Raw genomic sequence first — 15,248 nt, forward strand, 5'->3', positions numbered from 1 at the left:
AAGTGAGGAGAGATACTGGCTCAGACCAGCGGGGGTGTCATGCTGGTCTCCACCCTCGTTCTTCCCACAGCTTCAGAGGCTCGTGATAACACAGGCCTGTGGGAAATGAGCACACTTCAGAGATGCTAGCCCAGCGCCAGAGTCTCCTTGGGAGCCAGAAAGGCAGCGTTAAGAAAAGGATGCATGAAAGGACCAGGGAGGGCAACAAGCAGAAGGCCAGGTGCCCTGTCTCTGTTACAATCTGGATGAATGAATAAATGAGTAGGTTTTCCTTGTTCCCAGTGTACAATCTGGCAAGCCCCGACGAGCAGGCAGCAAAGCTCCCTGCGCCCCGGGCCTCACGCAACATTCCCACCGTGGAACCAGCCCTGTAGACCATCTCTTCCACGTCCTTCCTCAGCTCTGGGGTTTCTCAACCCCCTCCCCATCAAGGGAACCCCTGAGGGTGACCATCTCCCTGCTCTAGGCTCTTGAGCAGCTTCTCTTCCACTCCCACTATTTTGTAAAAGGGATTTAAGGTGGGTGCTCCAAGACAGTGTGTACTCAGCAGCAGAGAGGTGCCAAGGTGCCTGGCTTCCTCTGAGAGCTGTCAGAGGCTAAGCAAATCTGTCCTTTGCTCTCTCCTCCCAGCCTCCATGAAGAGGCCAAGTGTGAATCTGGGAAGATGGGTTTCACCATGGGCGAGTCTCTCTGGGCAGTCAAATCAGAACACGGCTCGTCCTTCCGGGAGCAGGCAGGAGTACAGCCAACCGAGAGCTGCAAACGCTGTCCAGAGTGCCTCTGAGTTTCTTTCCTATTTGCAGAGACAGGACAGGCCAAGACGCTGCCCCCGCTCTGGCTTACAGACTTGTTCAGAAGCGGTGCTCCCGGGTCGAGTGGTGGCACACATGGGTGGGGAGGTCCATCCATGCAGGAGGCTTGGAGGCTCTCTTCGGAGGCCAACAGACCCACGGCTCATGAACGCCTGGTCTGAGCGGCTGTGGGACGGGCTGGGAGAGTGCCAGGGGCAAGGCCTGGGGTAGGTCTGCAGGCCGCCAGGTGAAGGATGCTCCAGGCCCCAGGGGAGACCGCCCTCACTTGCCTGGCTACTTCATTTCAGGCACCAGCCATCAGGGGGAGGAGGAAAACATGTGGGTCTTCCACAGCCCCTGACACCCCACCGACTGGGAACTTACACCCCGGAGCTAGCTTTCTGCCCAGCCCCCAGCGGGCAGGAGGCTCACTGTGTCCCTTCCCCCCGGCACAGTGGCCGCACGGGCGCCCAGAGGGTCCTCTCTCCACGCTCACCTCCCGGGGAAACCCCCTCCCCTGGCTCCTCTCCTGCGCCAGCTTCAGTGGCTCCCATGTGAGACGCCTGGGCACAGGCACCTCCTAAGCGCGCTACGGCAGTCACTGAAAGGACCAAGGGTCCTCCCTGGAGGTTCTTTTGGGTGCTCCTGACTTCAGGGTCCCCCTAGGCCCCTCCTGGTTTCAGATGAGGGAGGGGGCTTCTCCCGTCCTCCTCCAGGTTCCCTACCAGTGTCCATCCCCAAAGCGCTTCCCTGGAAAGCCTGGAAGAGCTCACTGGGTCCCATGCATTCAGGTTTCCTGGGGCTCGTGCCTCCTTCTCCAGGGAGACACATGGGTTCCTTGGCCCTCAGGCTCCAAGAAGCAGCTGAGGGCTTCTGCCCACCCTCCCTACAGCGGCACCCATCAAGCTGTATCTGTCCTGCCTGGGTGGTAAGCTCCTGAGTCAGGGCCGTCTCCCCTCCACCACTATAGCCCAGAGCCAAGCCTGGGGTTAGCTTAGCAAGGGTCAGCGGAGTGAAGGCTCTGACACTACAGATGAGGAGACAGGTTCCACCGCCCCAGGCGGGGACACCACAGCACAGAAAGAGAAAGGAACACAGCTAGTAGGTCCCAAGGGGACCAGGCTCTGCATAGAGGCTTTCATCTCACACCTCACTCACTGTAATTAAAATTATAAGCAAAAAAAGACATCTCCAGCATTCTGGTCTCAGCTCAGAACAATCTGGGGTAAGGCTGTGCCCAGGTGGGCTTCCCTGGTGGCTCAGATGTAAACAATCTGCCTGCCAAGCAGGAGACCAGGGTTCGATCCCTGGGTTGGGAAGATCCCCTGGAGAAGGGCATGGCTACCCATTCCCGTATTCTTGCATAGAGAATTCCCTGGACAGAGGAGCCTGGTGGACTAAAATCCGCGGGGTAGAAAAAAGTCGGACACCACTGAGTGACTAGACGACGACGACGACGACAACAACAACAACAAAACAACAACAACAAGTGCTCAAACAGGGCACGAGAAAGACGAAACAAGCTGGCAGGGGCCTAAGCAGCCCACGGTAGTCTCAGCCTGTGTGTGTGTGTCCATGTGCGTGCGTGTGTTGGGAGGTGGGGAGGAATATGAGGTTTCGCCGAGGTCAGACATCTCCACCTCCTTGTGCAGAAAGAACCTAACACATAAGCCTAACGCCCTGACCGTCGTGTCAGCATGGCCTGCCCACCCCGACGACTTCCACATGCTTCTGCGGTCCTCGATGTCAAGAAGAAAGCAGCCTGGTTGGAAGGAAGACCCACTCACAGACCACCAGGCTGGAAGGAGCACCCACAAGTCAATGTCAGGGAATATGCGTGGCACCCGTCAGAGCTGAGGGCAAAGAGATGGTTTCAAATTCTACAAATTTCAAATTCTCTTCTGGGAGGAGAGGAAGCAGAGAGCTGGGCACAAACAGTGGCCTCTTCACCAGAGCAGAAGGACTGATGCCCACTCTCTCCAGCAGGGCAACAGGCCCCTTGGCTCCACCAGCCACAAGCCCAGCTCTGTCTGGTGTGCTGGGGACTCTGCTCACCCGAAGCCGTGGGTGCCTAGATGGCCCGGGCCACTGCGAGCGATCACCAAGGAATGGCTGCCAGCACACGTTTCCCGAGACAGGAACAGGCCACGCACAGGCATCGTCACTCGAGTTTCTCTGAGTTTGAGTTTGTTTACTAGCACTCAAGAATACCTCCCTCGGATCATCCTGTGGAGGAAGTGAGGAGGAGGCGGTGAGGAAATGCCCGGCGGTGGGGAGGAAAGAGAAGAGGACCACTGTGGTTGCCTGAGTGCTTTCTACAAAGCTCACCCTTCCCTGTTTCTGGTCCAGCCTGTGTAAACCCGGCACATCCCCAACGCTCCACATTCCTCCACTAACAGACAGATATTCATACTGAATCCTCACGAGCTAGGAGGAACAACCCTTTTTATAAAGGAGAAAGCAGAGGCTCTGAGAGATGGTCCCTGGTGTGACCGGGACAGCACTGCCCTTCCAGTGCTGAGCTGAGCATTGCTCCACCACACCGGATACCGCGAGGAACCACGGCATGCGGGAGGTGAAGGCAGCTGGCTTCCCAAGCCTCAGGGGGGGAGGCTAGATGGGTGCCTCCCTCTTTGAATTAGTTTCTAATACAGATCTCAGAAACAAGCTGACCCAGGGACAGAAGACCCCACGGAAGACAGCAATTCCTGTGGCCTCTGCCCATCTTGGCCCTTACCCTTGAGAAGTAGCAAGTAGCTGGGGAGGGTTTCAACTCACTCTCTCAGACAGACGGAAAGACAGACAGCCTTAATTCCTCATCCAGGGTGAGTGGGTGCTATGGCGAAGCCATCTCTGGGGGTGACCATGGGAACGACGATGATGAGATGGGGTGGGCTGAGGTGCCCGGGACACAGCAGCTGTCGGGAGCCGACCACAGCACGGCACCCAGATGTGGAGACTGACTGCTTTCCTCCGAGAGGTGGGCAGCGCAGCCCACACAGAAAAGCCACCTTTCAGCCGCTCGGACCTCTCACAAAGCCCAGATGCTTCCACAGCATCAGGCTGACGATACCTCCTGACACTGGGAGGCGGTTCATTCCTCTGCAGCCCCTCTCCAGCCCCCACACACACTCATGTGAAAAAGGGACCAAGTGACATGCTTGCATTTCTGTAATTTAGCATTAAAGTTCTCTTGTCATGATGAAGCGCAATATTTACCTACAAGTTTATTTTTTTTTTTGGCATAGAAGACTCAAAAGAACAAAGAAATCTGAAAATCGAAAGGGAAAAATCACTGCACATAAAATGGGGAAATGGCTTTTTTGGCCGAATTCTACAATGGTCAGACCTCTAGAAGTTTTGTTTTTAAGAAAAGTTGTTCTTTTCCTTCAAGGATAACCCCTTCATTTCCCTGTGGCCATCCACATTAGCATGACCCACCCACCCTGAGGACGCCCACGAGCTTCCATGGTCCTCAATGCCAGGAAGAAAGCAGGTGAAATCTCCAATTTCTGTGAAACTGGACCTGCCCCCTCAAGGACGTCAGGCACTAGACATGCCCAGAATGACTTTCTACAGCTTTGCCTCGTGCACCCTTCACACAGTAATAAAGCTGTGAGGCAGGAAGGGCAGAAATCCACTCAGTTTCAGACATGGACACGGAGCGGAGAAGGGCGAGGGCCTGGGTGGGGCCCTCCAGCCAGCGTGGCAAAGCCGACTCGTGTGATAAGTGTCCTGGGCCCAGACCCAACACCCTTTCCCATCCCTGCCCGCCTGTGGAGGCGGGAGGGAGAGCTGCAGCGGTCACTGCGTGCCCAGGGGGTGGTGGTGGTGGTGGTGGTGATGGCGCCGTTGGGGGCATGTGGAGGGCTGTGGCGGGGGCAGGGGCGAGCAGGGCCTGGGCGGGCACAGCGTACCTGCAGTGGTGGGCTCGGTCAGGCTTGATGCTGCAGCACTTGGGGCATTTATACACCACCTGCCCGGGCTTCAGCTGCAAACTCTCGATGAATTCCTTAGTGGCGTTTCCTTTGGGGACTGCCCCCTGTAAGGAAGAGAGACGTCGGGGTCAGGCTAGGGGCGCCCTCGGTTGTGACATACCACGGAGGCGGCCGTCATTCGAAAGTAGCAGCTCCACGCACGGGGACAGGACATCTTCATGCCAACAACATGTGGATTCCGTTCAGAGTTATGCCAACACCGACGATAAGAATTTACCTTGGGAAAATTACCCTGGGAAAAGTGAATAATTGTCCACACTGCACAGTCACATCGTTTCTGATGACCTCTTGTTTCCATTCTACTAAAATTGTTTTCGCTGAACGCGTCCTCTCCTATGTATCAGTAAATATTTCACTGAGGGTCTGACTCATCAACTACTATTTTGGCCTACATTAGATTTCCCAGGGACTGCTTCAGTTCTTGTGAGTGTTCACTGGGGATGATCACATCAAACAGTCCAGTTCACCCAGGTCAAAATTCACAGCTCTGAATGTTACTGGGTTCTGTATAAAATGGAATCAAGAGTTATTTTCTTTTTTACCAGGACTGTTGTCGTGGACTGGTAATCTTGTGTTTCGTTCTTATGAATCCACAAGCAACTGTGAACCACTGCCCTCAAATATTCAACGTGCTCTCCACACCAAGATGCTGAAAAGCAGACGTGACCCAGGAAAATGATCAGCTCTGTGGTGGTGGGGAGGCTAGGGGTGGAATGAAGTAGGGTGAGGGTGGGGCATACAAAGGGGCTAACCTTTGTAATTTTTTTTTAATTTACAAAGCTGGGAGGTAAACACATGAATGGTCATCATATTATCCTTGATACCTTTTTGACTATCTCAAGTATTTCATTATAATTTTTTCTAAAAGTTCAAAAGAGAAGTAAAAAAAAAAAAAAAAAAATCTGGTCTGCAAAATACAGATACCAGAAGAACAGATACCAGAAGAACTCGTCATAGAAATTTTAAAAGCAAACAAACTTTGGTAGGCAAGGACTACCTGGTACACATAAGGTTATTTAGGACATAGTTGGGCAGACTTCCCTGGTGCTCATAGTAAAAGAATCCACCTGCAATTCAGGAGACCCAGGTTCAATCCCTGGGTCGGGAATAGCCCCTGGAGAAAGGAATGGCAACTCACTCCAGTATTCTTGCCTGGAGAATTCCATGGACAGAGGAGGCTGGCGGGCTACAGTCCACGGGGTCACAAAGAGTTGGACATGAATGAGGGACCAACAGCTGACACCAAATATGCCATGAAAGTACACAGTTATTGACACAGGAAACATCTATGATAGTCTGTTAAAGGGAAAAGTAGATTCTCAAACAGCATGTAGACTACAAGCCCATTTTGGTAAAGATCACACTTACACAAATACAGACGCACATGTGTGTGTCAAGTATTAATGGTTATCTCATGTAGTAAAATCACAGTAATTTTTAATTAACTTATATTTCTTAAATATTCCAGTATGAACATGTGGCTTCTACAATAAGGAAAAAAACTCATTTGAAAACCAGGAAAAATACTCAGGAAGGAGCTATCCAGAGCAGGACTATGAGCAACTTTTCAGGATTTTGTAACCGAGGTGCTGTGATGTGTCTCATCCTGAGACAGCTGAGGGTCCCCGTTAAGGCACCAATGGAGCATCAGGGTCTGGAAGTCTTCAGAGGCAAACCAGGGCCCAGACCACCCTGATGGACTTTGACAGGGGCCTGGGAAGGGCGCTGACCCAGGAAGAAGTGTTGCAGGAAAGTCCAGAGGACTGTATTTTAAATTCTCTTTAATGTAAAAAAGCAACTGAGTTTGGGCAACCACGTGACCTTTCATGGATCCTGAAGCCAAAGAACCACATCTGGAAGTCACTGTTGTCACGCGTACAGGCGAAAAGCGCTAAGAACACCGTCTTCCCAAGGAGATGAGGCAATCGGGCGGTTTTCCTAAATGGAAGTTGCTTTTAGTTTCTTCCCTAGGTCCCGTGTTTCAGGTGCCTGCCACCAGAATTTGCTGTAAACCTCAGGAGACCCCTCTCCCCCCATAAGGGCTACAAGAGCTTTACAACACCAAGGGCAACCGGAGCTGTCTTTTGGTCTTCTCATTCCCACCTGCTATTCCAGACCCCAGCCAGAGAAACTTCGATTCAAGACCACAGTCTTTTTTCCAAAAGTTTCCCCTCCATGAAACTCCCTCTTGCACACATCTCCTTGGAGGCACACTCCCATCCAGGCGAGACCCCACCCACCCAGGAAGCCCCCCTCGCAGTGCTAGAGACGAGCCGGACCAGTCCCTGAGCTGAGGGATCCGTCCTTCCTCCCTTTCTCTGTCCTTCTTTAAAAAAAAAAAAAAAAAAAAAAGGGGCTCCCGGGGGCTCATCTCCACAGATTTCAGAATGTACTCGTTCATGGTAAGGAAGTTTGTTCCATTTGATTCTGATAAGACGACACGGAGTTGGAAGGCCCGCCGAGACATTTCTGCCAGTGATCGAACGGTTGTCGTACTTGCATTAAGAGAAACACCCTCTACGTCCACCCACCGCTTGTATCTCACAGGGATGGCTCAAAGCTTCCACGTTACTGCACCCCGGCAGAGCAAAACTTACTCATCTTTTCCTCATTTCCAAAATAATACTTGTTCGAAACTTTTAAAAATGCAGAAAGAGAATTTTAAAAACGGGGAAGGCCCACCCCTCTGACTCTATCATCCAAAGATTAGTACTATTAACATTTTCGAGTACAGTCTTCCAGTCTTTTCTCCTGTACACAGTAAGCTGTGTGTGCTGAGTCGCTTCGGTCGTGTCTGACTCTGCCACCCCATGGACGGTAGCCCACCAGGCTCCTCTGTTTCATGGGATGTCATAGGCAAGAGTACTGGAGTGGGTTGCTCTGGCCTCCTCCAGGGCATCTTCCCAACCCAGGGATCGAACCCGCGTCTCTTACGCCTCCTGCATCGGCAGGTGGGTTCTTTACTACTCGTGCCACCTGGGAAGCCCACACAGTAAGCTACAAACACTTTTTCAAAAATCTACACACCCATAAAAAATGCTCATAAGCTTCTAAAATCGATTTCACCCTGCAGTGGAATCCATTGAATCTGGGGGCAGGAGGCATGATATGCCTCCATCATCCATTCCCTTCAGTGGCTAGCCCAAACTTCCAGTACCTTTCTCAACCCCTACTCACTTCCCTGTCCATGTCAGAGGAAACTGAGGCTGCTGAAGTAACCCCCTCCTGACTCCTCCTCTCCCTACCCCCATCCCTGGACACCCAGAGGCTCATCCGTCTACCTCAGAGCTTTCCCTTCTTTGAGCTTAGAGGAGACTCCAGGCTCTCCCCATCACATCTAAGCCTCTCCGGAGTTGCATGCGCTCTGCTCACCCCGACTCCATTTCACGCTCTCTGGCCCCTACTGCCTCCGTAACAGGGAACCACCCTCATCAGGCCAATGAGAACTCCCTGTGGCCAAGTCCAAACGTCAGTCCTCCGCCCTCTCTTACCGGTTCCTCGCCTGTCACTTTCCTGTGGCTGCTCCACGCCCTCGGGGTCTCTGCCCATCCTGGACCTGGGTGTCTGTAGGGGCTCCACCAGCTGCCCTCATCCCGTTCATCCTGCACTCCCCAGACAACCTTCCCCCACCACCAGTTCCAACTCGGACTTCTTTTGCAGCTGAACGTGTTTCTACCTGGTTGTTCAAAAGCATTCAGACAAAATAATCCAACCCCTTCCCCTCCTCCCAATTCAACCTGCTAAAACTGACCCCACCTCTTGCTCCCCAAACTCTCCTTCCTATTCTCCCCCCACCCCCCTGCCCCAGCCCATGGGACACCCATCTGCCTGGGGGTAGATGCCCAGTAGTCATCCTCAATTCCTCTAACCCTCCGCCCCACACTCCCACCTACTCCACTGAGCTAATGTGATCCCGTATTACGCTGACTCCAATATCCTCCCCTCCACGCCATGCTCATGGCCTTAGTTGAGCCCCATCACCGTGCGTCCCAGACACTAGAGTCCCCAGGTCTGCCTGCCTCCAGGCTCTCCCTTGCATCTGGCAGCCTCACCTCTATGCCTCCCCGTTTCCCAGAGTCAACTTTCTAAAATGTGAATCTGATCATGTTATTCCCTTTGCCTAAAAAAAGCCTTCCCTGGCTCCCCAGAGCCCTCATGTGGTACAGAGCCCAAGCTCCTGGGCAGCGCCCAGGTAAGGTCACTGAGACCCAGCCCTGAACCACGCCTTCAATGTCATCTCTCTCCCGAGAGCCCCACCCCCGGACGAGCCCAGAGCTCTGTGCTCTGCAAGTCTCCCTCTTGTGCCCTCAGGGACCCACACCGGCACCTCCCCTCCGGTCTCAGGCTCGTCCCTGCCTCCTGCTCGTGTGTCCGACTCTCTGCGACCCCATGGACTACAGCCCAGCAGGCTGCTCTGTCCATGGAATCCTCCCAGCAAGAACACAAGTGGGTTGCCATTTCCTTTCCAGAGGATCTTCTGGATTCAGGGATCAAACCTGCGTCTCCTGATTTGGCAGACAAGATTCTTTACCACCTGAGCCACAAGGGAAGCCCTGGGCCTGCACCAAGCCTGGACCACATCCTCTGCCTTCTAACGGCCCCAGGCTACGCCCGAGACAGAGCCATCACTTGGCCTTTGTGCTGCCACAGTTTCTATTCGTCTCATAACACCTATCATTTAACTATGCACTGATCTCTTCTCCAGGACTGTAAATTCCTGGAGGACAGAGACAATGTCTGTAATCTGCAGCCCAATGAATTGCCCAGGGCCTAGCAGGGAGCAAGTCTTCAATAAATCCAAGCCGAGTTAATAGTGATGACATAACAGACATTTATTGATTGCTTCTATGCCAGGCACACTTCCAAGGGCTTCCTTCACTGTACACTGTCAATTAATTCTGACAATAAACCTATGAGAGAGACTATGATATTCCTCATATTATAGGTGAGGTAACTAAGGCAGAAGAGTTAAGCAAGTTTCTGAGATCGCGTGACTAATAAGTGGCAGAGGCAGGATTCAGACCCATGTCCAGAATCTAATGGAAACCAGGCCTGAACATTCATTGGAAGGACTGATGCTGAAGCTGAAGCTCCAATACTCTGGGCACCGGATGTGAAGAACTGACTCATTGGAAAAGACCCTGATGCTGGGAAAGACTGAGGGCAGGAAGTGAAGGGGGCGACAGAAGATGAGATGGCTGGATGGACATGAGTTTGAGCCAACTCTGGGAGATGGTGAAGGACAGGGATGCCTGGCATGCTGCAGTGCACGGAGTCGCAGAGAGTTGGACACGACTGAGCGACTGAACCGCAGCAATCAAAGGGCAACTCTATTAGATATTTCTGTTAACTGATCGAAGAGACTTTTGAATTGCCTTATGCCATAACCCCCTTCCCCTGCTAAGAACTGTCTCACTGCACGAACAATAAGACTGAAACAGACCCCAGATGATAAGGCCTCCTTTAATTAGTATCCAGGATAATATGATGATATAGAAAGGACACACTTGGAACGCGGAAGAGACAGGTTACCAAGAGGCACCAACCATTCCATTTCAGGCAACAAGTACGAAGACTTGCTTACCTTGTCTCAGGGGCCACAGGACCACAGCCCCTGCACACTGGCTGGTCTGGGCAGGAGCCAGACTCTGCCCCTACCAGGAACAGGTGACTGGCCCCGGCCTGTGCCACAAGGCTGCCTGTCTCCTTTGCAGAAAGGCAGGGGGTGGGCAACCTCCAAGTTCATCACCCTCTTCTCTCTGGAGCTAAAGACATTTTCCAGCTGGGGTTGATGGATTACTCACTGGCAGGTATGAGAAGCTGCCAGGCACGAGGGAGAACGTAGCGCCCTCAAGTGAACCCTGAGCAAGTCCCCGACCCACCCAGGGAAAGCGCCAGTGCCTGGGGGCCAAGTGTGCAAGGCCCTTCTCTGGCTGCGTCCAGCACTCAGCGCCCACACACACCTCGCGGCACTCGGGGCGGCCCCGCGCTGCTCGCCCTGTGTTTCCACGGGCCTGACATCATTCTGCCGAGGGACGAGCCCGAGCAGACACTCACTAAGCTCACTGAGAGAGACTCCAGAAGGGCCGAGCAACTGCACGCTGAGGTGAGGTCCGTTATTCCAGTTTCGGCGGCTGAAACTCCAGTCGCCGGCCTGCGGCGGTCTCAGATAGTTACGTGAGGCCTGTTTATAACCAGGTGTTCACAGGGCTGGGTTCAAAGGCAGGGAGGGGCACCGGCAGGCAGACAGGTGACTTTTCTTTCCCTTCACGATGTGGTTAAACCGAACTGATTTCTAGTCCTCTTGTTCTCTAATCTCAGACTTGAGGTCATAAACAATTAGGTCCAAAGAATGGAGGCGGGGGGTGGGAGGCAACTGATCCTAAGGTTTCCACAACCGCTGTGATCGTGTAGTATACCTGGCTTTGGGCTTCCAGAAGACAGGACAGAAAGAAACCAACTCTCAGCTTTAAGCATCTGCAGGGAGACAGACACTGTCCCAGACCTGAAGCTATTATTTTGGGGGCTGCACGGGATCTCTGTGGCTGTGTATGGGCTTTCTCTAACTGCGGCAAGTAGCGGCTCCTCTCTGTGGTGGTGTGGGGGCTTCTCATTGCAGCGTGTGCGTGCATCTGCGCTAAGTCACTTCAGTCGTGTCTGACTCTCTGCGACCCCGTGGACTGTGGCCCGCCAGGCTCCTCTGTCCAGGGGATTCTCCAGGCAACAAAACTGGAGTGGGTTGCCATGCGCTTCTCTTGGGAACCTTCTTGACCCAGGGATCGAACCCGCATCTCTTCCTCAGCCTGGCCCCTGGCAGTCAGACGCAGGAGAGAATGAGCCTCACTGGCCTGTTGCTCGGCTTCCAACCCCAAATGCGTGAGAGCCGTCTCCTGCATTGGCAGGCGGGTTCTTTACCACCAGGGCCACCCTGGAAGCCCTCTCCTTGCAGTGGCTTCTCTTACTGTGGCTCACAGGCTCTGTGGTGTGCAGGTTTAGCAGCTGTGGTGCCCAGGCTTAGCTGCCCCAAGGCATGTGGGGGGTCTTCTCCAAGCAGGGATCGAACCCATGTCCCCGGCATTGGAAGGCAGATTCTTAACCACTGGACCCCCAGGGAATCCACCCAGAACTACATTTTAAATGGAATCCTTCAGGATTCCTGAGGATTCCAGCATTCCCAGGATGAGTACTTATAACAGGAAAAGGACAGGTGGTGAAATCGGGATGGGGCAGGGAGAGAAAAGGAGCCGAGGTAAGAGCTGGAGTCCAGGCTGTCTTCAAGGGGTGGCCTCCTCCGGGCCAGTGGTGCCACTCCAGACTTCTCTATGTCTGAAGTGTTTTAGGAACACAGAGAGCTCCTCTGAGGATGTCGCTCAAACACCAGTCTGCCGTGTGCCCCACACCCTGCCCCTCCAGGCAGCACCCTCTCACCCCACTGCTCAAAGGGGAGCTCTGCATCCATGCCCCCCTCTGCCTCTGCACAGGCCCAGCCCTCTCACCCCGCTGCTCAAAGGGGAGCCCGCATCCAGGTCCGTCCTTTCTTCCCTTTTCTGTTCAAGCTCTCTGTGGACCTGTTTACAACTACGTTGGAGTAAGTGACTGCTACATGGTCCAGAAAGCTGCAGTGGTTGCGACCTGTTCTGATGCTACATTTGGAATAAGAACATCAGAGCTCAAAATGGTACCAGCAACTGCAAGAGACTATAGGAGGGTTTTTTTGTTTTGTTTTCTTTTACTAGTAACACTAACAAACCAAAATGATACACAATGCATACATTGTTATACACTGTTTACGCCTTAGGACACAAGTTTTTCTGACCAATATACAATGTATACGTTATGATACATTGTTTATAACCTCTGGGCATAAGCTTTTCTGAAAAATTATACACAGCATGAACTGACCTACAAAACATTACAGCCCTATAGGAAACTTCTTAGAATCTTGAAGTGATGTCTTTCTAAAACCAGACTCTGCCTGGAGTGTTAATAAGGAGCCCCTAGTGTCTGCTTTCAGGGTGAGATCTGGGCTTCCAGCTCCGCCCCTTGGAACCTGGCGTGGGGGTGTCCCGGGGCTCTGCAGCCCACCTGTCTCTCTTTTGCATGAGGTGGTCACCCGCTGGGACTGGGGACAGGCAGGAGGCAACATGAGGAGCCTGAGATGGGGCAGGTCGGCAGGACATGCGCTGAGCTGCTCCCCTTACTGCTGTGGGTGTTTATTTGACAGAGGCTTTATTACTTGTTTGCCCAGTTTTCTTTGGGGCCAACAGCAAGACAAACCTCTGAGAAGCTGGGTGGTGTCTGGGATATGACAACTCCGGCTCTTACACGTTTGGGGTTGGAAGCCGAGCAACAGGCCAGTGAGGCTCATTCTCTCCTGCCAGGGGCCAGGCTGAGGAAGACCTTGGAGGGGGCACCATGGAGGGGTTAAAGAACATACGCATGTGAGGGTAGCAGGAATGCCAGGGTGGAAGCCTCCTCTCCCTCCCACCTGACATCTAACGCCCTCTATTCATAGAAACCAGTAACCTCCCTCCACACTCTAGGCTCTGACCCCCAATCCCCACCAGCCCCAGACCTGGCTACCTACTGCCCACCTGGTGCCCCTGCTTACATGTAATAGACCTGCAGTTTGGCCAGAACAGAAGCCTTGATTTCTCCTCCAAAACCTGATCTCCCCAGGCTCTCCCATCCAACAAGCGGCACCAGCAGATCTCCCAGCTGCTCCCGCCAAGACTCTGGAAAGCACCCTCCCTGACCCCTCATGCCTTCTGCCACTCTGGCGGTTCTCAGATCTGGCTGAATAGGAGGGACATCTGGGAGCTTTAAAGCACCCCAATCCCAGGGCCCCACCCCAGACCAATCAGAGTAGAATCTCTGGGGGCAGGCCCATGGCATCAGTACTTTTCAAAAGCTGCCCAAGGGGATTCTAACGTGCAGGCAAACCTGAGCATTGACGGCTTCAAACATATTCGGAGTCCAGCAGCTTCTCCTCCCCGCCCCTCACCGCTTCCACCTTGGTCTGAGCCGCCACCACGTCCAGCCTGGCCCACTGCCGCAGCTCTCACCTTCCTGCTTCTCCTGGCTGCACCTCAGTCCCCCGCATCGCAAGCCAGGCAGTACCCTTTTCAAAACCAGGTCACATCATGCCTCTCGGATGGCTTCCCACTGAATTGACGAGAGAGAACAAGGTTCTCACGAGGCCACAGGCCCTGCCCAGCCTGGCTTTCGCAGCCCTCCCCGCCTCTTCCAGCCCCTCTCACCCCCACTCACCACACTCTGGTCAGCCTGGTGTGAGTCCTGTTTCTCAAACATGCCGACCACGCTCCTGTCTCTGGGGCTCTGTATCTGTCCTCTGTCTGCAGGGTGCTGCCTCTGAGCACTGCTTCATAACTCTCAGGCCTCAGGGGTCCTTCTCAGATCACCTTCCTCCAAACGGTCTGGCTTCTCTCCAGAAAGTCACCCACCAGAGCCCCTGGATCTTTAAAAGCTCTTCCGATCCCTGGAATTGCCTCCTTCCTTCGCTTGTTCTTCACTGCCCGACACCCTAGGCCAGGAGCTGGGCAGGAGGGCAGGGATCGCGGTGTGCCTTGCTCACAGCTGAACTGGCTGCTCAGGACCCTGAATATGGTAGGCACCCGATACACACTGGCATTCATTTGACCCCAGCCCACAGCGCCCGATCACTGCTGCTGGGGTGATCCTTGTACAGTGACAACCTGATCTCATCACTCCTGCGTTTAAAATCCTCAGTGCCTCTTGACAGCCCCCATTATCCCACACCTACTCCACTTCTTTGGCACTCTGGCCGCGTGACCAACCCAAATCCATCCTCCTGGGTTCTCTCCACTCCAGACCACCACACCCCAACACTCGTGTGTCTCTGTGCACGCCGCTCCCTGTGCCTGGAACGCTCACAGTGTCTTCCTGCCCCCCACCCCCAACTTCCCTGCCCCTGTCCACTATTTTGATCAGAGCTGGCCTGGGCGCCACCTCCTCCAGGCAGCCCCCCCATTCCTAGGCTGGTGATTTCTTTCACACCTACTCGTGCTTCCTTCTGCCGCAGCCTTCATCACACAGGGTGGACCTCACCTGTCAGGGCATCGTGAGGGAAGAAAGCGTGCCTGGGGCCCAGCAGACACCAGAATTATAAGCTGAGACAAATAACGTCTTTCAGCCTTGTGTCCCCAGGAGCAAGGGCACCGGAAAATCTTGAGAAAGAGCCCATAAGTTGCTTCCAGTTCAGTCAAGTTGATGCTGCTGGGAAAACGGTTTGTACCCATGTATTTGGGGCACTCATAACCTTATACTTTGTTTCCTTCAGGTGACAAGTATTCCAGCAATCCCACAAGCAGCGCTAACACTGGGTCAACAGGCCTCTGCCTGCCAGTGTGTGCCATCTCCACAGGCCCATGTGTGAACAGAGGTGCCATCTGGGCTGGGCACTGACTTGTGATAGAGC

At 53.6% G+C, this 15,248-nt stretch overlaps 1 protein-coding gene across 6 annotated transcripts in view; it reads right to left on the reverse strand.

The window, feature by feature from the left end:
* Window positions 1-15,248, reverse strand: part of ZDHHC3 (zinc finger DHHC-type palmitoyltransferase 3) — a 59,551-nt gene that overhangs the window by 21,976 nt on the left and 22,327 nt on the right. For all 6 annotated transcript variants that reach the window (XM_040246775.1, XM_040246776.1, XM_040246774.1 and 3 more), the window contains exon 3: window positions 4,709-4,833. In XM_040246775.1, the coding sequence (XP_040102709.1) occupies window positions 4,709-4,833 (125 nt within the window). The remainder of the gene's footprint in view (window positions 1-4,708; window positions 4,834-15,248) is intronic.

The sequence above is a fragment of the Oryx dammah genome, unplaced genomic scaffold (genome assembly GCF_014754425.2).
Source record: "Oryx dammah isolate SB20612 unplaced genomic scaffold, SCBI_Odam_1.1 HiC_scaffold_9, whole genome shotgun sequence".
Classification (NCBI taxonomy): Eukaryota; Metazoa; Chordata; class Mammalia; order Artiodactyla; family Bovidae; genus Oryx; species Oryx dammah.